A 25,551-nucleotide genomic window follows, 5' to 3' on the forward strand; every position below is an offset into this window, starting at 1 on the left:
GCAAACCGGTAGACTGTCATTAGGGGAAGAATCAGATTCAACTGGGAAGATACATTTTTACAGAATTAAACTTGAAACGTTATCATCAGAAACTGATCCTGGGACTTCATGCATTTGATTACCTCCCACCTCCCAGACTCCTAAAATAAGCTTTAGTGTGCTGTTCTCCTCCTCACAGGTTTGCTGTGTGACCTGGAGCCAATGCCTCACCTCTGAGTGTCTCAAAGGGAGGGATGCGCCTGCCTATTTACGAAAAGGAATGAAGGAACCTTTGTCAGCATTAACTGAGTGCTTACTAAACTTCAAAAGCCTTGTGTACATTATCTTACTGAAATCTCCCAACAACTATAAAAGGCAAGCCCTATAAATACGTTACAGATGAGCTCTCTGAGATTCAGAGAGGTAGAAACAGCTGATACTGTCACAAAGCTAAAAAGTAGAAGAATCAGAACTCCATTCCAGGTTTTCATGTTACCAAGGTGCAAATTTAACTGTTAGACTTTTGCACTTCTTTTGTGTATCTCAAGCACCTAACAGGTTCCTAGCATATAGTAGGTAATCAGCATTCTTGTTCCCTTCCTCACTCCTTCCTTTTCTCCTGAAGTAAAATTATGTATGTAAGGAAAATTGTATGTCTACTGAAATATTATTAGTATCTTATATTTATAGAGCTTCTTTTCCTCTAAGGAGATCACACTACTTAATTTGTTTTCTCTACTAATTTCACCAAAGATCTAGCTATCATTGTGTATTATATCATTTATTTTACAAATGAGGAATTAGACGGCAACAATCTGCTAGGGTGATGTGCCCAGAGTCATATGGAAGTCACTGCCAGAACCAAATAAAAACCTTGGTTCTCTTTACATCTAAATCAGCCTTTATCCTCTCACATGACACAACCTCCATAATAAAGAACAGATCATTCATTTTTTATCTGGAAAACTACCAAACGAATAATTCAGTAAGGGGCCCCATGACCTTACCACCTTGTCAAAGGGAAGAAAGTATATAAAAAATGAGGTTTGCAGGAGCAGACGGTTTTGGTCCGTCAACTTTCTCTTGGATTACACCCATTAACCAACATAAAATACTGCAAAATATAATGTAACAGATCCCCATGTCTTTGGAAATTCAAGTTAAACTCACTGATCTTTCAAAACTTATATACAATGCACAAGGGCAGCCATTAACTCGAGTGCTGCAGAGATGCACATGACGTCAGCGAGTTCTTTGAAAGAAACACATGATCCACAGTTGGGCCACTCTAGAAGAATCCAAGTCAGCGACGAACACTTAGGGGCATCAATTCACAGCATCACAACATTCTGGAGCTCCAGAAGGGACCTGGCAGGCCACTGAGAACAACGCCTTCATCTTGTACGTGAAGAACCCGAGGCTCGGGGTGGGGCTTTGCCAAGATTTCACAGACATGAGAGCAAGAACGAAAAAATTAAGCTGCTGACTATATCCATCCCACTTGCGAGTCATGCTTCTGATGGCCGTGAGTACACCTAGCACTTTCCAGAATTACCCACCTATACACTGAGCGCAGAAGAGCGAGCCTGAAATATGGTAACAGAAAAACTCAGAATTCAAATTCTGGCCATGTGATCTTGAGGAAGTCCCTTAACTTCTCTGAATTTTAACTTTTTTCATCTATAAACTGTAGGTAATAGTAAACTCCACAAGTAAGCTGCCAGTAATATAAACAAGGGGCCTGCACAGCCCTGAGTTACACAAAGGCCAACATTAGGTCCACATAAAACCCGAACACCCAGCACAGAGGCTGGCACATAATACATTTGTAGGAAATCTGCTAAGCGAATCAATGAACTAACCAAGCAAACAAGTACCGGACTTGAACTCGGGTCTATTTGCTTCTTACATAGCTCCCAATTCATACGATTTCAAAGCAGAGTGTTATTTCTGACTTACAGAGGCCATTTTCTGGCAAAAAAGCAGGAAAAAAAAAATCTCTGCAGGGAAGTTCTTGGACTCTTCAATGTTGGTATTAATTCTTGATGCTAGCATAGGTACATCATGAGGCTCTAGAATCAACTAAACCTGAGCTTCAGCATAAGCTGTATGACCTCAAAGACACACATTCTCTGAGCCTGAATTTCCACACCTGGGAAAAAAATCTACTTTACAGAGGTTGTGTGACAAATGCAGCAATCTATATAAAGGAATACAGAATGATGTGTGGCACATGATGACAAGTTCACATTCCACTTCCCTTCTAGTTATTGGGAAGCTTCATTCATTCATTTCACTTAGATACCTGCTCTGATGTCACTTCCTTCTTGAACCTGCCTACCTACAAATAAAAGCCACAACACTCACTATCCCCTTAGCCTGCTTATTTTTCTTCATAGTTCTTACCATCCCCCGACATTACGTGTTTGTTTGTTTACTGTGCCTGTTGTTGTTCAGACACTAAGTTGTGTCAGACGTTGTGATCCCACGGACTGCAACACACTAGGCTTCCCTGTCCTCCACCATCTCCTGAAGTGGGCTCAAACTCATGTCCACTAAGTCAGTGATGCTATTCAACCATCTCACCCTCTGACGCCCCTTGCTCTTCCTGCCCTCAGTCTTTCCCAGCATCAGGAAATCTTTTCCAGTGAGTTGGCTCTTCCCATTGGGTAGCCAAGGTACTGGAGCTTCAGCTTCAGCATCAGTCCTTCCAATGAATATTCAGGGTTGATTTCCTTTAGGATTGACTGGATGGATCTCCCTGCAGTCCAATGGACTCTCAAGAGTCTTCTCCAGCACCACAATTCAAAACCATCCATTCTATGAGGCTCAGCCATCTTTATGGTCCAATTCTCATATCCACAGAGAACTACTGGAAAAACCATAGTTTTGACTATACAGACCTTTGTTGGCAAAGTGATATCTCTGCTATTTAACACATTGTTCAGGTTTGCCATAGCTTTCCTTCCAAGGAGCATGTGTCTTTTAAAATCATGACTGCAGTGACCATCCACAGTGATTCTGGAGCCCAAGAAAATAAAATCTGTCACTGGTCAAACCCAGGTCTCCTGCATTGTAGGCAGATTCTTTACCATCTGAGTCACGGGTTTCTTTACTGTGCCTACTTGACTATAAAATAAGCCCCAGGAGGGTGGGGACTTTCTCTTGTTGGTGCTATTTAATGTTCTATCTCAACAAACAGGAAACAGCCTGGCATGTAGTTAAGGCTTAATAAATATTTGTTGAGTGACTGAATGAATTCAACATTTACTTGGGGCTTGCTGGGCTTCCCAAGTGGCGCTAGTCGTAAAGAACCCACCTGCCAAAGCAGGAGATGTAAGAGACGTGGGTTCTATCCCTGGGTGAGGAAGATCCCCTGGAGGAGGGCATGGCAACCCACTCTAGTATTCCTGTCTCAAGAATCCCATGGACAGAGGAGCCTGGTGGGCTATGGTCCATAGGGTCGCAGAGTTGGACACGACTGAAGCAACTTAGCACACACCAAGTCCTGGAATTAGGCTACTGCAGTGGCCTCCCAATGATACTCTCTGGGTCCACTCTGTCCCCCTACATTTCACCTGTTAATCAGCAGCCAGAGAGCTCCTGAAAAGTCAACATCAGATCACTCCTCTGCTGAAGGGCCTCCAATGGCTACCCACCATAACGACAGCACAGCCCACGCTACTCATCAGGGCCTGTAATGCCTAGAGCATGGGCCTCTCACCAATCCAACCCCCACACCACCACTGAGGCACAATGGCTTTCTCGTCATCAAATATGCCGAGGTCTTATTATTTCTTTTCTTTTTTAATTTCAAAATAAACATACACTTTATGCCTTTGAAACTCTTAAGTTCTATATATTTACATAACTAACAATATTCTGTTCTTTCTTATACCTAAAATTCTTCAACAAGTGAGGACTAGTGGGAAAATGACTCTTCCAGAAATCTGGGTTAGAGATTACAAGTGTCGAGGTCCTTTCAGACTCAGGGCCTTTGGACTGTCTGTTCCCTCTGCCAGGGAAGTTCTTCCCCTAGGCTGCCTTGTCCTCATCATTCAACTCTCAGCAGAAATGTGACCTCCTTGTGAAGCTGTCCCTGCCACCATCACTCTCAGCAAGTCACTCTCTATTGGAACACACTGTCCTTTCTTTGCTCACAGCATTTCATTATCTGGAATGACTTTATTTGAGTCCTATCTTCCCACCGGAATGTAAAATACATGAGGACAAGAACTCTGTCAGGCCTACTGCTGCATCTGAATCAATAAACTGGATCCCAAAAGATGCTGGAGCCGGCCAGGATGAGAGATACAGGTAAAGGACGCCATCAGGCTAACAGCATCATGGAGTGTTGGTTTTCTTCCAAAGAGAGCTGCCCCATTACATCAAAATATGTGAATGTCAGCCAGACTTACTTGGGAATGGGTACCCGAATTAGCGTCCCCTCCACTTCTGGGTTCAGATTCATTCCACTTTCTCTTATAGCCTTGATAGCTGCAGCTGTACACTGAAAACCAGATCAAAAGGTAAACAGAATTAGTAAATAATTATTACCAGATGCAAGCCCTCTGTCGATAACTGGCAACCCATCTTGGCAGAACATGGAAACATTTAGTTCTGTTACCAGTAAGATCAGGAAGTTACATTGGTGTAGAGTGCTTTGATCAAGCTGAATAGCAAACTATGTCCACTCCTGGTACCAGTGTATTGCAGGAGGGAAAAAAAAAGCATAGAGGAAAAAATAAAAAGAAAACAGCTCTGCTTCTTTGAAAAGATTTCAATGGTTTGAGGCAACGCAGATCAAAACCACAATAAATCCTCAAGGGAGGGGGGCTGGTCTGTGCAAAGATTGGTGTAAAGACAGCTGAAAGATTTTATACATTAAAAATTCCAGTTGACATTTTACACTCAAAATATACCAGTGCCGACTGGAATGAGTAAATAAATTTAACTCACTCGCATCTATGCTCATACCAACCTCACTCGTGTTTTGGCATGAGCAATGAATCTCTGCTGGTATGCGTGCCAAGAAAGGAAGTATGGAAGATCTCAGTTCAAATCCCCACTCTGCTAACCATGTGACCCTGGGCAACAAGCTTGACCTCTCTGAGCCTCCATGTAGTAATCTGAGACCCTGCAGTACTGTACCTCAGAAAGGATTAAATGAGCTAACATGAGCCATGCATCTTCCTCTGTGTCTGGGTGCCTGTAACACCTGGGCAAGGGGCGCTATTATATAAACATATTCAATAAAGATAACAATGCACAAACCCCCAAAGAATGATGAGCTGATGTCATCACTTAACCAATGCACTGCTGTCTTTTTTTTTTTTTTTTTTTGTGCCTATACCATGAGGAATGTGGATGTCACATCTTAGTTCCCCTGAACAGGGATTGAACCCATGCCCCCTGCAGCGGAAGTGCAAAGTCTTAACCACGGGACTGCCATTAAAGTTCCTCTTTGTTTAAAAAAAATTTATTTCATTGAAATATAGCTCTTTTACAATGTTAACTTCTGCTGTACAGCAACATGACTCCGTCATACATAAAGATCTTCTTTCTCATGTTCTTCTCCACCACGGTTTCTCACAGAACACGGAGGATCATTCTCTGATGCACTGCTGTCCTGACGTCCATCAGGGTCTCTTCTGACACAGCCTTCTCTCTGTTTGGCAAGGTGGCATGCTGGTACACTGACGTCCCAAATTGCCTCATCTCAACCTTAAGCAACATTATAACCACACCTGGTTCACAATCCTACCGCATAAGAGAAGGCAGTGTGGAAAAGAGAACTCCATTGGCATGACAATGTGCCATTCATGAAAACAAGGCCCCTGATTTTCAAAAGAATTTTAGGTTTGACCAGAGCCAATCCACATCGCTCGGCTTCAAGGAGCCAATTCCCAGCCTTGAGTTCCTCCCTAGACTTTCCAGTTTAAATAAATGGGGTTTGTTGCACACCTATTTTATTTTTCCAGGTTGGGTTTTGTTTCAAGGGCGTGCCTAAAAAGCTCATCCATTTCATGGTAAAATGACCTGAATTCTACAGGGACATAAGATGTTATTGTTAGGTCAAAAAGACAAACCAGCATTCCACAAGAAGACAAATCATGCCCTTGGGCTACAGAATTTAACTCTGCAGCCACTGCTTAAAATGATAAATTCTTAAAATGTACCTCTGACCATAGACTACTGGAGCTGGAAGGGATCTCAGACAGAACCAGTACAGTCCCCTCCATCTGGTAAAGGTCACACCCCTACACAGAGACACAGTCCCTGAAAGTCAAGAGCAACAAGTGAAGACCTCGCTCATCACACTTCTGGCTACTGACAGTGTTAAAGAGGAGGCTCAGCTCCTCAACTCTCCATCCAGTGACGTTACTTAGTCTCTATTACCTCCCAGATCCACTAGTTCAATGTATTCAGTAACTATGGCACAGGGAATTTGATTCTTTTTTTTAATAGCCAAAAAGAATTTGGAACTAGGTCTGGTGTATAAAGCATATGGCCAAGGTAAATAAAAGAGCTGGATAAAGAAATGAAATTTTCCTCTACAAGAGAACTACCAACTTCCTTAATAAAAATGAAACACAGATTTCTAAAGTTAAACATAAAGGGAGGGGCTTCCCTGGCAGTCCAGAGGTTTGGACTCTGCACTTCCAATGCAGGAGGCACAGTTTCTATCCCTGGTCGGGAGAACTAAGATCCCACATGCCTCTCTGTGTGGCCAAAATATAAATAAATAGACTAATTAATTAATTAAAAAACAAAAAAAAATTTTTTTAAGGGAGAATCACCACTTTGAAGGACTGACCTGATTTCAAGTCTCCTAACTTTTTCTGAAGCTTTTCATTGAGGGAAAGACTGGTAACTTGGCTGGACCACCCCACCACCACCACCACCACCTCCACTTTCCCTTCATAGTCTGACCCAAGTGTTGCCACACAGCCTTCCTAGGCAAGCATGGGAGCACCCACTGCTGCTTCCAAGCTAGGCAGGAGCTACAGCTCAATATTTACACCTTCCCTGTCCAAGGCTCAGTGCCAAGGATGCAGCGAGTGCTCAGTAAAAGCTTGCTGAATAAGTAGATTAATATGTATATTAAAGCACCAGCTCAAACCTGTTAGAAACATTCTTCATGTTTATACCTTCTCCCAAAAGCCTTATTTTGTACCATTTTATACCTGTTCTGTGTCCTTTTGCATGCAGAAAAAATGTGAACCAAGAGTGATTTCATTTGCAAAAAAAAAACCTACTGAAAGACGTAGTTCTTCTGAAATACTTTAAACATGTACATTTTAGTTTGATACGGAAGAATACAGAAACTCAGGGAATTATAGTCATTTTCCCAACATGACTTCTGACCTACTCATGGTTCAGACAAGAAGGCATGCATTTCTATCACATTTCCATCTCCTAGCCTTTACCCCTCACTGAAGAGATGCCCACCAGCGCCCCAGTGCAAACAGATGCTCTCCAATGGCAACAAGGACTCACTGCTTGTGGCTGCTTGGAGTACTGTGTTGAGAAAGATCACAGATCCCATGTGGTGTTAGGCAGGACCGAGCGCTGTGATCAATTAGCAATGTCTGCTATTACTGCGTGCGTACATGCTCACTCAGTAGTGTTTGACTCTTTGGGACCCCAGGGACTATAGCCTGCCACACTCCTCTGTCCATGGGATTTTTCAGGCAAGAATACTGGAGTGGGTCGCCTTTCCTCCTCCAGGGATTCTTAAACTAATAAATCCAATTCATTCATGTCTACACTCACATCTATATCTATGTGCATGTGTATGCTACAGGACAAAAGATGATGAAATTTTTGTAGACAGGTGAACAAGTCCTTGACAATCTGGGTTCAAGTCAACAGCTGATTTGCAGAGACTCAACAAAAATACTTGTGGAATTAAGGAACAGATGGTGAAAGGAGCACAGGATGTAGAGTCAAACAGACAGACATAAGCTCAAGTCCTGGCTGTAGGGCCACAGTATCAATCTGTGGAAGAATTCTACTTTTCTGAGCCTCAGATGCCTCCTCTAGAAAACGGACTTAAGTCTAACTTCAAAGAATAGCTGTGCTGATCACATGAAACAAAATACAAGAAAGCAATGCCTAGCAGCCCTGTAGACACTCAACACACCTTTCTTCCTTTCACAAGAGCAATAAAGGAGCCTGCAGAATTTTTTTTTTTTTTTTTCATTTGCCTTACTCAAATCATGCTGTGGTCTGTTTTTGTTTTTTTTTTTTAAAAAACTCCCTTCTTTCCCATCATTAACTCTAGCTGCAGGCAAGTTTATGGAAGGTAGTAACTTGTGTGTATCATTTATCAAGTGGGACACATGCTAAACAAATGCAATGCAGTTTTCTGTCCTCAATGCATTTAAAAAGATTATGCATGTAAATCTGCATCATGTCTCTACGGCATGACCCAGAAATGCCCAGGTTTGAAAAGAAAGCCAGCCGCATGTGAAACAGAAAGGAAGTCTATAAACACAGAGAGGATTAGCTCAGCATTTTGAAGCTATAAACCTGGGTGCTCCATGGACAGCGTCGAAGCCAGAGGAAGGAAATGTTTAGTTAGAGCTGTTTGTTTAATATATACACCAGATGAGATAAAGGAATTCAAAAGACAATGTAACTCACACTTCCTCACTCTGTCCTTGTAAGAAGCCTCTCTACTAAGGTTAACTGTAGATGTGGTTTGTTTTTTTTTTTTTTTTCAAAACTCACAGAATTTCAACTTGGAGAAATGGCAAAGATGCCTTGCTTGGAAAATGAAGATATATTCCAATTTCCTAAGAAAAAATTAAGCTGTTAATACCTCCTCCTGCCTCCTAAGATGCTCTGGTGGCCAATCAGGTGCTTCTTCTGTGAATGCCATTTGCTATTTAATAACAGAAGTGGCTGGCTCTGAAAAGCAATCTGCCTGATGAGGTCTTCAAGCTGTGTAATTAGGAGGCTGTTCCCTAAATTGGCCCGCGGTGCCTGTGGGATCAGATGAACAAGGCGGAGAGGCCTCAGTGGTTCAGAGGGGCCAGAAGGGGAAAGAGCTAACAGTTCCCTTTCTGTCCATTTCTCTGCTCCTCAGGAACACCACGAATGAGTGCCTCCCTTCCATCAACCTAATGACAAGTATTCACCCATTTGAAGGAAATTTACTGGGTGCATCCATGTGTCAGGCATGGTGTTTGGTGCTGGACAGAATGAGCAAGTTGGATATGATTCCTACATTCCAAGCTTACGATCTAGTGAAAGGGAGATGGAAAACTAAGGTGTAGATTAGTGCATAACTACTAATAAGCACAATGAAGAAAAAGAACTGTGCTGTATAAAAGTGGTTAATATAGAGGAATAATTGAGATTTTGCGTAGACTAGGAAAGACTTCTCTGAGAAAGTAATATGAAAGCTGTGGTCCAAAATATGGATAGTAATTAGCCAGATGAGAGTGATCCAAGCAAAGGAAACAGCATATGCAAAGGCCCTGAGGATACTAAGGTTTGAGGAACTGAAAGGCTAGTGGGCAGAGCAGTGTGCAAGCGTGACAGCGGCAGGAGACTGGAGAGTCTGCAAGAGACAGGCAGGGGCCATTTCACACAAAGCCTTCTAGGCCACAGTCACCTTCTTCTCAAAGATTACTTGAAGCCACTGATAAACTCAGTGCCCGGGAGTGACATAATCCAATAGATATTAGTGTCTTTACAAGTTCACTCTCGCTAAAGTACGGAGAACACAACAGGGGAGAAGTGAGTAATACCCCCACAAATATGGGCACATCGGCTGCAAGAGCCCCCTGATTTGAAACAGTTTGTTCATAGCAAGGGCTTACTCTTATCTCTAACCCAGTTTTGTCAAATCCAGCAGGTTCAACTTTGGTCTCTGTCTTTGGGCTAGAATTACTGAAAGAGACCATGGGAATAGACAGAGACTTCAGATTCCTTCACCTCACGTGAAGAGATGAGGAAATGGAGACCCAGAGAGTGATGCAACCTACATAGACAGTTGGCAAGAGGTGGGACCAGATTCCAGGTCCTCAGGAGTCCCAATCCAGGTCACTTCTTACTGGATCAGTAAGGAAAAGCCGATTTATCTTCCCCAACCAGACTTAAAATCACAGCCTCCAGGTTGCAACGATCTAATGCAATCCACCTTCCAGCCCTGGAAGCACTGTGCTCTGGGCAATATTCTGCAATGGCCAGTTGAGTCTGAAAGGAATGTGAATTCCTGGAAGGTCTGCTCCAAATAGGGCTTCCCTGGTGGCTCAGACGGTAAAGAACTCACCTGGGTTGGGAAGATCCCCTGGAGGAGGGCATGGCAACCCACTCCAGTATCCCTGCCTGGAGAATCCCCGTGGACAGAGGAGCCTGGCAGGCAACAACAGTCCATGGGGTCACAAAGAGTCAGACACCACTGAGTGAGCAAGCACACACAGCACAGCGCTTCTCCAAATAACAGTGCAAAAGTCACAAACCAGTGGCCCACGGGCCAAACATGGCCCATCAATATATTTTGTCATAGACTTAAAACACACCAATAAAGGGAATTAGTTATCAACATTTAGCAAAGATCTTACATAGAAATTGGGGCTATTGGCTTCTTCTGTAAATAAAAATCTTAGTATCTGGTAGTATCTGATTACCAGGCCAACATTTCTGCCTGGGAAGGATCAGCAGCAACTGGGCAAAAGCTGCTCCTTTCAGACAGGGCACAGGTTCTACAGTTTACCCTTGCCCTTCCAATTACCCCACTGTCGCTATTGTCTGTCTTAGATGGGGCCTGTGTCAGTATTCAAATTACTTGCCTGGGCTCTATAGTGTTTGAGTAAAATAGAAAAGGAATTTAGAAACAGGAAGAGAGCTTTTCGTATCCTTAAATTCCCTTTGTTATACCTTGTCTGTTGTTTCACCCCAAAGTGAAGAGAATACTTCCTCCTGACTTGCTGTAGTCTCCTGCATTACAAGGGAGACCATGGAGAGGGAGCCCTTGAGCAAGGCCACCTTACCTCTGGGAAGCTGGCCATATTCACCAGTATCAGCTGTGGAGACTTCATGGAGATCTGGCCGATCTGGTTGAGAGCAAGCTTCCCATCGGCAGTCACCACAGTGATACTATCAAGGGATCCTAAAAGGAAAATTAAAGAAAGGGTCTTAGAATTCAGAAGGACTTTTAGTAACCTCGCATCTAAGTCTCTATCAATTCAGATTCAACTAATGTTTAGAGAAATATCAATAACCTCAGATATGCAGATGACACCACCCTTATGGCAGAAAGCGAAGAGGAACTAAAGAGCCTCTTGATGAAGGTGAAAGAGGAGAGTGAAAAAGCTGGCTTAAAACTCAACATTCAAAAAACAAAGATCATGGCACCTGGTCCCATCACTTCATGGCAAACAGACGGGGAAACACTGGAAACAGTGACAGACTTCATTTTCTTGGACTCCAGACTTTAAAGAAGCAGTGGTGTCGTGTGATGGGAAGAGCTTTGAAATGTTGACAAAACTAGGTTTAAATTCCTTACCAGCACCAGAGCAGCCAACGATCCTGATTTGCCTGGTCCTGCATGGTTTCCTGTGACACAGGACTTTGACAGCTGGAACTGGAAAGTGTTGGTCACCCTTCCAGCTATGTCACCACTTACTAACATGAAACCTCAGGCAAGTTCATCACAGTCATCTTCTCAGTACCTTGGTTTCCAACTCAATTAAAAAATACTTTACAGGACTAAAGTATAGATTACAACTCAATATAAATAAGCAAATATACAATAGACTCACACAAAAAATAAACATAAAAATAGGTACCTCTTACTAGCCCTTTTCACAACTAGTCTGTAACATTGTATCACTATATCCACTTTACACCAGAGAAGGAAACTTAGGGAAGTAAAATGAGCCAAATCACAGAGCTAACAAAAGGAAAACCCAGCAAGAACCCAGCCCCAACTCAGGTGTGCTTCCGACCAACTCCAATCAAGGCTCTTTCCCTTATCAGCGGAATTTAACTTGAGCTAAACCTTCAGAAATCTCCAGGGAGCTATTAAATTTAGATTCCTGGGTCCCACTCCCCAGAGATCCTGATTCTGTAGCGGCTCAGGAGCCTGTGATCTTGGGGGCACTTGTAGTTTTCTTTCAAGATGACCACATGATTCAGACATGCAGCCAGGTTTGGAACTGTTACCTCGTACCACCTCGATTTTGGCACTTAGACTCCCTTTAGGAACTAAAAAAAAAAAAAAAAAAAACCCACCAATTATTACTACTTCACTGATACCCTGGATCTGATCTTTGTCTATATCTGAATTAGGGGAAACCTTGGGCAAAATTTTCTTGTCAAGAAGGCAAGTATATTGTTACAAGACAATATAAGGGGCATTACTCAAACTCCCTGATTTCCTATGCAAATGAGAACTAGAAGAAAACTTTACCATTCATTTTAAGAATCACTCGAGAATAGCTCATTCTGACACACCAAGTGTGAGAGAGAGAGAGAGAGAGAGTGTGTGTGTGTGTGTGTGTGTGTGTGTTTGGTGGGAAAGGTGTCAGTCTTTTCAACAAATTGGGAGCTGTCCTAGCAAATTGTTAGGCTAATGTAGTTCCACACTATGACCCTAAGATCTGATTTGAAGCACAGTATTCAACTCAATTCAATGCCATCACAAGCTAGAAGGCTGTTGACACCATTGGCTTCAGTCTGGAAAAGTCCATGATTCTGAAGACCAATGACCTGGGTTCAAATACCAACCCTGCCACTTCCTGAACTGTATGACTTTAGGAAGGTCTCCTGAACCATTTGGGCGTCTGTTTCCTGATTTCTAAATGGGGCATTAAAATCATACTTATCTCACTGGGTTGTTATGAGAGTTAAAAGAGTTTATGGAAAGCCCTTATACTGTCCTGGCATATACAAGGGCCCAATACATGCTATTATCATTATGTCTCAACTTTCTCCTATATTTTAACCAAACTAACCTACTTAGAGTTTCTTTAATAACAGTCCGTTCTCTCTTGCCTCAGGATCCTCAGCATATATTTTTCCTTCTACTAAGGATACCCTTCTATTCTCAGATAATTTCTGTTCACTCTTGAACACTCAGCTATGACTGCATCTAATCTCAGAAATCCTGTCTGACCTCTTAGGCTGGATTACAAATTCTTTATGAGCTCCAGGATCCTACACACAAATCTGTAATAATGATGACCCATCTTTACCAAACACTTTCTAGGGCAAGACATGGTTCTAAATGCTTTCTATACTTTATTTGCTTTTATTATCACAATAAACCTGTGAGACAGTTCCATCATTTTACAGATGTGGAAACTGGGGCACAGAAAATAACTGGTCCAAGGTCACAAGAGCCCTTAATGGGGCCTGAATTCAAACCTAGACCTGATCAACTCCAAAGTCATGGTCGTCACCACTCTGCTTTGCTATGTGGTTTTACACGTTGGTTTACTTGTCTATCCCTACACACTAGGATCTAGACTCTTGGAAGATGGGGACAATGTCTTTTCTCTCTGAATCTACAGCACCTATTAAACAGCACAGAATAAGTACTTAATAATACATTGATGAAGAAATAAATGTATGTATGAATGAATGAATGAGAGGACATGAATGAAGAAACAAATAAACCTGTATTTTAGACAACTATTAAAAGCAATCAATTCTGTCTTCAATCTTGGAGACAGAAATTGCTGGTAGACAGACAGAGGTATAAGGGGAAAAATGTCTGCTGGTTCAGGTAGTATTGAAAAGTATTGAAAGTATTGAAAAGTATTGAAAGTATTCCATATCATATGGAATAATGGAATATGGAATAATCTGGCAAAAAAAAAGTAAAATAAAATGAAAGACTGGCTAAGTTCAGCCTGTTTCACCCAGTCTCTTCATGGCCCCAAGTTCTACACAGAACGCTGTACAAACATAACCCTGAAGAGAAAGAAGCAAAGAGGAAATACCAGCGGGAGGCCTTTTGAAAATGGATCTTAATTCAGCCTTCCTGATTTGCCATAAGATCCTCTGCCACAGAAGTCCCAACATGGGCTTTTCACCATGCAATTGTGGTGGTTCCCATTCCCCAAATCCGTATCGACATAATGCATCAAATCCTTTTCCCTCAATCTGTCCCCAGCGAGCATCTCCCTCAGCCTCATTCCTGCCCCTCATTTTTGCAGAGGTTAACATTTAACAAATTACACTCCCAACCTCTTTCCAGGCCCATCATCTTTTTAAGTTCAACAAGAGTGGAGCTTGCTGGCCAATTTGAAGTATCACATTTCTCCCCGAGCTCCTCTCAAACTGCTCTCTGGTTTCGGCTGCAGAATGTTAACAGGCCAGAAAGCACAGGGGAGACAAAGCACTTTATCAGCTTCATACCTAAAATAATAAGCAAGTTTAAAATAAACAGTTGGGAGAGATTGAATGGCACGCTCTACTGTCAGCAAAGGCAGAAATGCCCCAGTCCAGGGTTGACAAATGATAGAATGGTCTTCTGGTTTCACACTGGATCTCATCTCTGATGTTTCTGCTGGTGTTTATAGATGGAGCTGTAGATTTTTCACTTGGTTTTCTTAAGAACAAGTTCATGAAATATTTTCTAGCTTTCTTATGAACTATCCCAACCAAGATGTGAGCGGGAGCAACCCAAGCTCCCACAGATATTTTCCGAGGGGGTCCCGGGCTTGACTCTAGGATGATGACAATTTCCAAAAGGCCAATTTAATAGCAATTGGATTTTTCCTGCCTGCCTGCACCATTAGCTGACAACTCACTTCTTCCATCACATCTGCAAACAGTTCTCCTAGACAGTTCTGACATTTCCCACTTAGAAAAGCCATTTTCAGGAAGTTATTAACCCAAACGGAATCTTCCTGGTCAAGCCCAGGGGTACAGAAATGCCTCAGGTGGGCATGTCTGCAGCCAGTTGGTCCCCAGTAAGGGATAAGAATGGCCAAATTGGACAAAAAATGGACAAATCAGACCAAAGATGTCAGTTACTATGAGACTAAATACCTACAAGTTTTTAGAATACAGTAATAATGAAAGTCCCATTTTCTGACAGTATGATTCCATGAGAGCAAAGATCATGCCTATTTTTGTTTACCGGGAACCAGCACAATGACCAGTTCATAGCAGACAAGTATGTGCTAAATGGATAAATGCAGTGTTAATACATGCTGGGCACTGTACCAGAATCATTACACATGTTACCTCACTTATTTTCATCCCCATCCCAAAGCTAGAAGGCGGGAATTAGACAAGGAAACTGAACACCAGAGAAGTAAAGTAACTGCCAGTGGTCACCAAATAATACGTGAAATCCAGTTCTGCCAAAGCAATGTTCTTGCCACTGTGCCCCTCTCCAAAACACAGGTTCACTCACTAACCTGGGGAGGTCCTTATATTGACAGTCTTATTGAAATTATCCTTGAGTGCTTCTATCACAGATTTCATTTCTTCATCCACTTCTTCCAAGTTGATGATATCCTCAACCAAGGCAGCGTTAAGATTCATTCTAGTTTGGGACTGTCCTTTCCCTTTGGCTAGAAAGTCAACATTCAATGAATTTAAAAGAAAAAACAAAAGCATAAATAGAGACAATAAACAATGAGTTAAGAAAAAGAGAGACACAGAAAATATATTAATTCATTTAAAAATGAATCCTAAAACAAGGCCATGCAAAGTATCTGATGGCTGGTACAGACAGAAAGAACAGCAGTAATTAGCAACATGAAATATCACCAGTGGTAGTGACAATGGCTTATATTTTAGAAAACCAACAATACTGAGAACTGAGTAAAATTCTAGTTTGTATCTAAACCATCATAGTGATGTTTCATAAGCATCTATAATATATATATGCATAGCTCACTCTCGTGAGTAATACAAATATTCTTGCATTCCATTATGTAGGGTGTGGGAAGACGGAAAAGAATAAAAACCTTTAAACAGTACTATCCTATACTTGTTTATTTATTAAATATTCAACATTTATTGAGATCATTCACAACAAGTTTCATTAAACATCTACAATAAGTTAGATCCTGTGCCATCTGTATACCATAATACAATTTGCAATGCAATTTCAAGTACATTCTTCTATTAGAATTCAAAGCAGCCCTCTGACATAGGAAGAACAGATTATTATTGTTCCCATTTTACAGATAAGGAATCTGAGGAACAGCTATTTAAATGTTTTGCCCAAAGTAACCAACCAGTAAGCAGCAGAGTGATTTTTTTTTTGAACATTTATTTGCTTGTGTCATCATCTTGCTTGAAAGCTCTGAAGTTAACAGGCTAACGGCTTAGAATTTTCAGAACTGATGAAAGAGCTGAATTTTCAGATTTAGAAACAGTTTCAAACAGGATAGTAAAAGCAAATTCATACCTAGACATTTTGTGAATGCAGAAAACCAAGGACAAAGAGGCTGGGAAAACAGCCAAAGAGAAAAGACAAATTACCCATAAAGGAACTTATGCTCATCAGTATCAGAAAGTTATATTAAGACTAATTCACAAAAATTCACAAAAATTCAAAAGCCCTAAGTTAATATTAGCAAACCAAATTCAGCAACATACAGATTATGGATCAAGCAATGTATATGCACATCACATATAAGAACAAGGAGGGCTTATACCAAGAATGGAACAGTGGTTTAATATCAGAAAAGGCTATTAATGTTGAGCCACCACATTCATAGATTGAAAAAATTTTTTAAATGCTCGCTCAATAAATGCAGCAAGAGCACCAATAAAAAAAATTAATACCCATTCAAAACAAAAACTCTTAGCAAAACAGGGAGAGAAGATACTTGCTTAAAAGAGAGACTACCAAAAAACAGAGCAAACATAATTCTTGATGTTAACACATAAGAAGTGTTCACTATAAAATCAGGACTAAAGCAAGATGACTACTATCAATAATCACTTTTATTCACATATAGCTGACTGACTTTGTTGTACGGCAGAAACTATCATAATATTGTAAAGCAATTATACTCCAATAAAAAATCACTTTTATTAGAATTATAATAGAATTCCTAGACAATGTAGTTGGAAGGAAAGGAGAGGAGGAGGGAAGAGGGATGGAGGAAGAGAAAAAAGGAATAAAAGGTATGTGGTATATAGATTGGGGAAAGCTATCTTTAAATATAGGTATTTTAATTATCTACATAGAAAATCCAAAAGAATACACAAACAACGGTTCTAATAAAAGAGTTCAGCAGAGTTGCAATATACAAAATCAATGTATAATTATCAAAAGTATTCCTATTCACCAGCAACTAAATAGAACACATAATTTCTAAAAGACATAAACTTAAAGCAATGACTCTTACAAAAAAATAATATAGAATATATTTTTTACCTTAAGGCAGGGGAAAATTTCTTAAACAGGAAAAAAAGAGCACTACTAATAAAAGAAAAATGGCAAACTGGACTACATTAAAATTAAGAACTTCTGTTCATCAGGAAAAAAACACCATGAAAAGGTAATCATTATCAGCAATACATATATATGCAAAAGTCTTGTCTTTAGAATACATTAAAATTCTTAGAAGTCAATTTTTAAAAATCAGGTCAATTTTTTTTAATGGGCAAAAGACTGGAAACAAAGAAGATATCCAAATAACCAGTAAACAAATGAAAGGTGCTCACCATCACTATTCATCAGTGAAAAACAAATTAAAACCATAATGAGATATAACAGCACATTCATTAGAATGACTAAAATTAAAAAGGCTGACCATACCAAGTGTTCACAAGTAGATAGTGGGTAATTAGCAAATAAAAAGCTAAAACACCCTGGGGAGGACAGTAACCTGACATGACCACTCTGGAAAACTGTATGTTCTGAAACTGAACTGAAATTTATACATACATAACCCAAGGCTCAGTAATCCTTCCTCTTGGTACACATCCAGTAGAAAGGCAAACTTATGGGCACCCAAATGCAAGTTCACAGCAGCATTATTTATTTTAGCTCAAAACTGGAAGCAACTCAAATATCCATCGACTATAGAAAACATACATAAATCATGGTACACACATTCATTGGGATACTATAAAAAAAATTAAAATGTACCAACAACTACTACAGACAACAACAAGGACAAATTTCACATGTAGGTTGTTATCAAAAGAAGCCAGGCATGGAAAGAATTCACTCTGAGTTCAAAAACGGCAAAACGAAATCTGTAGTGGTAAAGCCAACAGAGGGGGCTGTCTTTTGAAGGGGGAGACCTGAAAAGGACAATAGCAAAGTTTCCAAAGTACAAGCGACGCTCTATATCTTAATCTGGGTGACAGTTACATAGCTGTGTTCACTTTGTGAAAATTCACTGAGTACTTACAATTTATGTACATACTTTTTCTGTATATATAACTCAAAAGTGGGCTTTAAAAAACATCATATACCAAAAAAAAAAAAAAAAAAACATCATATACCAAAGTGACAAAAAATGATGATAGTCTAGATATAAACCTAATTGAAGAACTGTGTAAGATCTGTATGGAGAAAACCTGACAATATGATTATAGATGTCACAGAGAAGAGAAAAGGCCAAGAAGAAGAAGAAGAAAAAAAAGCTAGTGTATTCTGAAGGGAAAGATCTGTACCACCAGATTTAAGACTTTATGACAGTGATTCAGGCATTAGGGAATTTAGTGCAGGGAGAGATGAGCAGTTCAACACATCAAGAGCTCAGAAACAAACCATATGTATGAAGAAACATAACATATGACAGAGGAGGCATTACAGGTCTGGGAGTCGAGTTTTCCCTCAATGAGGTTAACTTCCTTGGTGGTCCAGTGGTTAAGAGTCTACCTGTCAATGCAGGGGACACAGGTTTGATCCCCGGTCCAGGAAGATCCCGCGTGCCGAGGGGCAACTAAGCCTGTTCCCCACAAATACTGAGACCCTGCTCCCCAATAAGAGAAGCCTCTGCAATGAGAAGCCTGTGCCTCACACTAGAGAGGAGCCCCCAGTCGCCGCCAACTAGAGAAAACCCACTGGAGCAACAAGGACCTAGCACAGCCAAAAATGAATAGATTTTAAAATATTTTCCTTTTTGAAAAAATAAGTGAGGTTGACACACTTATTACTCATTTCAAAAAGAAATATTATTAGATTCCCTATCTCATATCATATTCAGAAATAAATTCCGTTACGGATTAAAGACCCAAATATGAAAAGTAAAAGCCTGCCAAATATTTAGGAGAAAATACGGAAGAAGAGATTGATGACTTTTGGATAGATGAGGGTATGTTAAATAAGACCAAAAAAGCACAAATGATAAAGGAAAGAACTGGAAAATATGACGGCATTAAAACTGATGTTCAATGAAAGACATTATCAAGTAAAAAGGCAAAGTAGATACCCGTAACATATACATATTGACAAAGGATCAGCATTCTTAATATAGAAAGAATCCAATAAATCTAAAGGAAAAAGTCAAACAACCAACTTTTTAAAGAGGCAACCCAAGAAGATAAAATCTGAATATGCAATTAAATATGAAAAGATGCTGCTTGCGGGCTGCAGCTACCATCTGGTCCACTAGACCACTGCAGGGCTGTGGGCACAGGGCCCCGGATTTCAGCTCTGCCACTAACTGGATATGATCATGGGCAAAGGTCTTACACATCAATCTCAGTTTCCTCACTTGCAAAATGGTGAGATACATAGTTCACTGGGTATTTAGAAGAATTTCTTCACTGGGTAATTATAATTCTTTCAATGGGTAATTTATCAGATCAAATTAAATTATTAAATGTACGTGAATTAAAAATATATATACAAAGCAACCTACAGATCAAAAGTTATTACCATTATCACTGTTAACTGAATATAAGTTTTCTATGCATTAATGCTTTTCTGGCAACTTGTTAATTTTCCTGTTAATAGGAAAGGAGAAGGTCTGCGTGAAACCATAAAAGAAAAGCAGTGGGAAAAAATATTCAGCAGCGTATTTCAAGCACCGTCCTTGCACGTGAATTCCCTGACCCACAACTGCAAGTGTTAACAGCAGGTCTGTTTGACAATGTTCTGTCACTCATTCATTCCTTCAACAAAACTTTTTAATATATACTATGTGTCAGGCCCTGTTAGCTCCTAAACGAAAAACATAGATTGAAAAGAAAAAAAAAAAGAGATGGGAGTTTTTCCTTACAGGGTCCAGTATGGAAGACATAACAAACAATAATCAATCCTACAATTAATTAATTAATTAATTAATGAGTGCTTTGCTAAGTACATCAAAGATAAAATAACAGTGTGCACAAGTGCATGTAACAAGGGGACTGACCCAGCCCAAGAGGTCAGGGAAGGCTTTCCTGAGGAAGCGACGTTTAAGCTGAGACCTGAGTTATATCAAAGTCTCATTCTTGGATGACACAAGCCATTAAGATCATCCATCTAAATCCTCGGCTCTCATACGTCCTCACCCAACAAACTTCTGCTTTTAATTTTACTTCCAACACAGATCTTCCTGGGAGGAGAAAATACATTGATTCCTGTCCCAAGTATTCTGGCTTGCTTGGCACTTACACTTCTAATTCTAAATCTAAAACAAAACAGTCGTTTTCTGAGCTGTGGCAACATATGGGGCAGTATGGAAGTGAGAAAACAGACCCCCAGTTCTAATACCGTATCTGTCCCTATGACCTTTCAAGCCTATCAACTGAACCACCTGGGACACCACTTCGTGAGGCACGGGGAGAAATTCAGAACATCTCTGAGATCCCTTCCAGCTCTGATCATTCAAAGGGCTAAATATAAGACAGGGGCGAGGAGGTCACATCTCTACCTTTGGCTTTCTTGGTAGCAAAATGACGGACTGGTACGGCGGCATAGGCCATGTATTGCCCACGGTCATCCTGTCTTCCTCTCACTGTCTGCAGCGTGACTTCTGAAACAGGTCTGGTCAAGGCTGCAAGGGAGCTGCAAAGGGCAGGGTGGACCAAGCGGAAGCACCTTAAACCCAAGGCCATGACTGAAGACAATCCTTGTGAACATCCACTAAAAAGAACAAGACAAAAAGGAGATCTAAGTAAAACAGACTCTACTGTTAGTGCAACTTCAGAAAATAATCTGTACCAGTTAGCAAGCAAATCCTATCAGCAGAGCCTATCGATCCGTTTTGACCTCTGTGCTAGGTCAGGGGTTCCCAACCCGTACCAGTTCGTGGCCTGTTAGGAACTGGCGGCAGGGCAGGAGGTGGGCAGCAGGTGAGCCAGCAGAAGCTTCATCTATATTAACAGCCGCTCCCCAGCCCTCACATTGCCGCCTGAGCTCCGCCTCCTGTCCGATGAACTGCAGCGGTAGATTCTCACAGGAGCATAATAAATGTAATGCGCTTGAATTAACCTGAAACCAACCCCACCCCCTGCCCAGCTCCGGTCAGTGGGAAAACTGTCTTCCACGCAACCAGGCCCTGGTGCCAATAAAGGCTGGGGACCGCTGTACTAGATAACTTAAATACATTATCTCCAGCCCTCCTCCTAACAGCTGTACAAAGATGTATGATTAGCCCCATTTTATAGGACAAAGAAACTAAGGCTCACAGAGATTTAAATATCCAGCTCACAGTCTGTAGGACGCCAAATCGCCACGCTCTTTCCACTACAGCAAATGCCAATTAGTACACAGGGAAGAGAGTTAAGTAAATGCATAGCAGCCTAAATCCTTAATGATGGTAATTAAACCCTTACAGGAAAAAAAAAGCACAAAATCTTGATAAAGTTACACTATAAAGAGTAACGGCAGAGCACTGGAAGAGAATTTTACATGAAATCATTTCAACAGGCATAAAATGACTGGAAAATTCACACAACAGCATTTAATTAAAATTTTCTTTGGTTCCTTATGCACTGATTACCAATTAGAATGCACTTTAATGTGAGTCTGAAGCATAGCTGAGGTTTGAGGTCTTCCATGTTATAGAACTAAAGCTCTGGAAAATGCCACCCTCCTCGGTGTTAACACAAGTTACACACGATCCTTCTGAGGTTTTTGACCGTGGAAAGACGCTAAAGCCTACAGCTACTCCTGTGATAGAACAACAGTTCTAGCTTACGGGCAAATCCGGGCCTTCCCCGTTGGCTCAGTGGTAAAGAATCCGCCTGCTAATGCAGGAGACACAACTTTGATCCCTGGTCTGGGAAGATCCCCTGGAGAAGGAAATGGCAACTCACTCCAGTATTCTTGCCTGGGAAATTCTATGGACAGAGAAACCTGCTGGGTTCCAGTCCATGAGGTTGCAAAGGCTCAGACACAACTGATCAACTAACATATATACACACTTTACAGTCTGAGTAAGAGCATGGGTTTTGCAGCCAGAAGATCTAGAATCCAAGCCCATCTCCACCACTACCCAAATGCCTCTGAACGTCACTGCACCTTGACTTCCTCAACTGTAATAAAATGGAGACAATTATAGTTATTTCTTAGGGTTGGGAAAAATAAATTAATGTAAGTAAAACACATGGCACAGTGTCTAACAGACAACAGGAGTCCCCCCCTAAAGAGCATCTATTGACAGCTATCACCTTTCCTTTCAAAAACTTCCATGCCAGAGTCAGACACAACAAAGAAATCTTTCATGTCATTACTAAAGTACAAGGAAGCCAAGAGTCAGTCATATCTGGATATGAATTTCAACTTGTGGCTATTCATTTCACTTTCTGGGCATCATTTTCCTCATTTGTAAAGTGAGGAAAAAAAAAATCCTGTTTTAAAATAAAATGAAGTAATGAGTGTATTTAACAACCAAGTACAGTGCTGGGAATATGGCACCTGCTGTAATTATTACTTTTTTTTTTTAAGTAAAGCAAATGAGTTGCACAAAGGCAAATAATTTCTCCTGATGGAATTTTTAATAGCAAGAGATGCTAGATTTCAATGATCGGTGTATGTCAGTAAAAACAGATCTATATAAAAAAATAAAAAATGTTTCCTCTTTTAAATCATTATCAATAGCTACTGTTAACAGAGGTCAGGCCCGGCCTGCTTGCTTTACCCATAGTATTCATTTAATCCTCTCAAAAATGCTACAAAGAAAAGTATAATAATCTCCTCTTTATAGATGTAGGAACTCAGGCTCTAAGAGACTGTCATTGACCAAGAGGCTGGAGCTAATACTTTGCTCTGTAGCAGCAGCACTGTTCGCAGATTTTGCCTCTAAGTGAGGTTTCTATATCTAGGTTTTTGCCTAATATAGCCAATGCCTAACCCATACTTATATCCAAATATGGCTGTATAATAAGGTGCTTTTTTTTTTTAATCTACAGGGTCTCAATCTGGCTGTTCCATTTAAGACAGGTTTCCTGGTGTTCCTGTTGCAGGTCATAATACCAATCCACAAAGCAACAGGAAATCAAAATGGGTTAGAAATAAACAACCTTTGACAGAAAACTCAACACCCAAAAGCGGACCCAGTACACGTGAACCGGAAGACGACTCTATAAATAAACCACATTGCTAAAATGCTTAAGACATAGATTTTAAACGGCACAGAAGTCAGGAAACTTCAAAGTGGAAATTCAATAAAGGCAGCCCCTTGGACTCTTTACCTTACGAATATTCATAGCAGCACTCAGTTCAGCACAGAAGTAAAGACAAGGAAAGGAATCACCATGCAAGCCCAAGTATTCTACAACAAAATTAACCTACAGTCGGAAAAAAATGCAGCAGGAAACATCTGACCTTTGGATGAAGTCTTGAACTGAAATGTCAGTTTGCCCACTTACTAGCAGTGTGAACTTGAGGAGATCAACCTCTCTGAGCTACAGTTTCCACTGCACCTTTTTCATGGTGATATTAATGAGCCTTTAAAAAGGTAATTATAACATAATGAAACAATAGCTTATAATTTTATAGTAATAACTATGTGCCAGAAACAGTTCTAAGTGCTGTATTGCATACATTAACTCATTTGAGCCTCATAATAACCCTAGGAGATAAGTACTTATTATTATACCCATTTTATGGATAAAAACACAGAGGCAAAGATAAACAATTTGCTCAAGATTTTAATCCAGGCACTTTTGCTCCACAGTCTGTGCTCTTAAGCACTATCCTATACTGTGTACATAAAACAGTGCAATTACTGGCATTATTTTTCAAACTGTTACATATTAAAAAAAAAAAAAAAAAAAAAACCTGAGGCATGTATTCTTTATCCAAAGCTGAGATTCTCAAAACTTGAATTTTCCCACTTTTCATAGAAGGTGCATTTTAACTTTGGAAAGAACTAGATGAGGAAGACAAAGTCCTGGTTTATCCACCATCCCAGCAACCCCTACAAATTCAGTTGTATATTAGTTTATAACATGTAGATTCTTATAATATGGTTGTGCACACACAGGTTCTTGTTGTATATAAAATACTTTCACATGTATTACCTGATTCCCACAATAACCAGGCAACATGATTCCCACAATAACCAGGCAACATTGTACAAATTGGTAAACTGGTCTTTCATTTCCTGCACCAGGGTCTTCAAAAATACTGTTGAATCTGCTTGGAATGATATTCCCTCACCTCGTTAATGAACTTTTCTTTCAGACTTCAGCTGAAGCACCACTTCCTCAGAGGATGCCTTCCTTGGCTGTTTTCTCTAGCCCAACAGGTCAAATGTCCTATAACCCCCTTTCTTAGTACCATGTGCTTTTTCATGGCACTTACTTTAACAATATCAGTTAATATTTGTGTAATTATTTGATCGGGCATCCTTGGTGGCTCGGTGGTAAAGAATCCGCCTGCCAATGCAGGAAATGCAGGTTTAATCCCTGGGCTGGGAAGATCCCCCAGAGAAGGAAGTGGCAACCCCCTCCAGTATTCTTGCCTGGGCAATCCCATGGACAGAGGAACCTGGCGGGCCACAAGCCATGGAAGTCACAAAAGAGTCGGACATGACTTAGCGACTAAACAATAATTACGGGATCACTGTCTTATTCCCGCCATAAGAACTGACTATAAGTACTACAAGGATTAAACTATGGTTGTCTTGTTCAAGGCTGCATCCCCAGTCCCTGGCACAGTTCTGAACACAGGAGACACTGAATAAATGTGAAGACTACATGAGTGAAAGTCTAGATTGTCCTTCCTCAAAGTCATATTGCTAGCACCAAAACAGAAATCAAAGCCTCAGACAGTAGGTCCTGGGTTCCACTCCCCAACACTGCTTCCATGATCTCTTGGTTAGCCAGATTTTTCACTTAGAGATAAGAGGTCAAGTTCTTCTCTAAATTCAGCAACAAGTGAAGGCATTTACAGTATATGACTATAGGCAGGATCATGTCCCTGGCACAGCCAAAGGATGGGACACTTGAACAGGTGGAGAAACAGCTTTTGTCTAAGGAGGCCTGGTTTCCGATATACCTATCTCATTATTCCCTGCCCATCATCCTTTTTAGGTTCATAACTACAGTGAGTCCCCTACATACAAACTCTGTTCCGAATGTTTGTTCATAAGCCCGATTTTTTAGTAAGTCCAACAAAGTTAGCCTAGGTACCCACCTAACACAACTATATACTACTATACTGCAATAGGTTTATAATACATTCCCATC

General features: G+C 40.6%; 1 protein-coding gene across 1 annotated transcript in view; it reads right to left on the reverse strand.

The window, feature by feature from the left end:
* Window positions 1–25,551, reverse strand: part of MRRF (mitochondrial ribosome recycling factor) — a 54,039-nt gene that overhangs the window by 27,282 nt on the left and 1,206 nt on the right. Inside the window, exons 2-5 of the mRNA XM_043916930.1 lie at window positions 20,787–20,998; window positions 15,369–15,524; window positions 10,986–11,104; window positions 4,398–4,489 (exon numbers count right to left, since the gene is read on the reverse strand). Of these exons, the coding sequence (XP_043772865.1) occupies window positions 4,398–4,489; window positions 10,986–11,104; window positions 15,369–15,524; window positions 20,787–20,970 (551 nt within the window). The 5' untranslated portion in view covers window positions 20,971–20,998. The remainder of the gene's footprint in view (window positions 1–4,397; window positions 4,490–10,985; window positions 11,105–15,368; window positions 15,525–20,786; window positions 20,999–25,551) is intronic.

The sequence above is a fragment of the Cervus elaphus genome, chromosome 11 (assembly GCF_910594005.1).
Source record: "Cervus elaphus chromosome 11, mCerEla1.1, whole genome shotgun sequence".
Taxonomy (NCBI): Eukaryota; Metazoa; Chordata; class Mammalia; order Artiodactyla; family Cervidae; genus Cervus; species Cervus elaphus.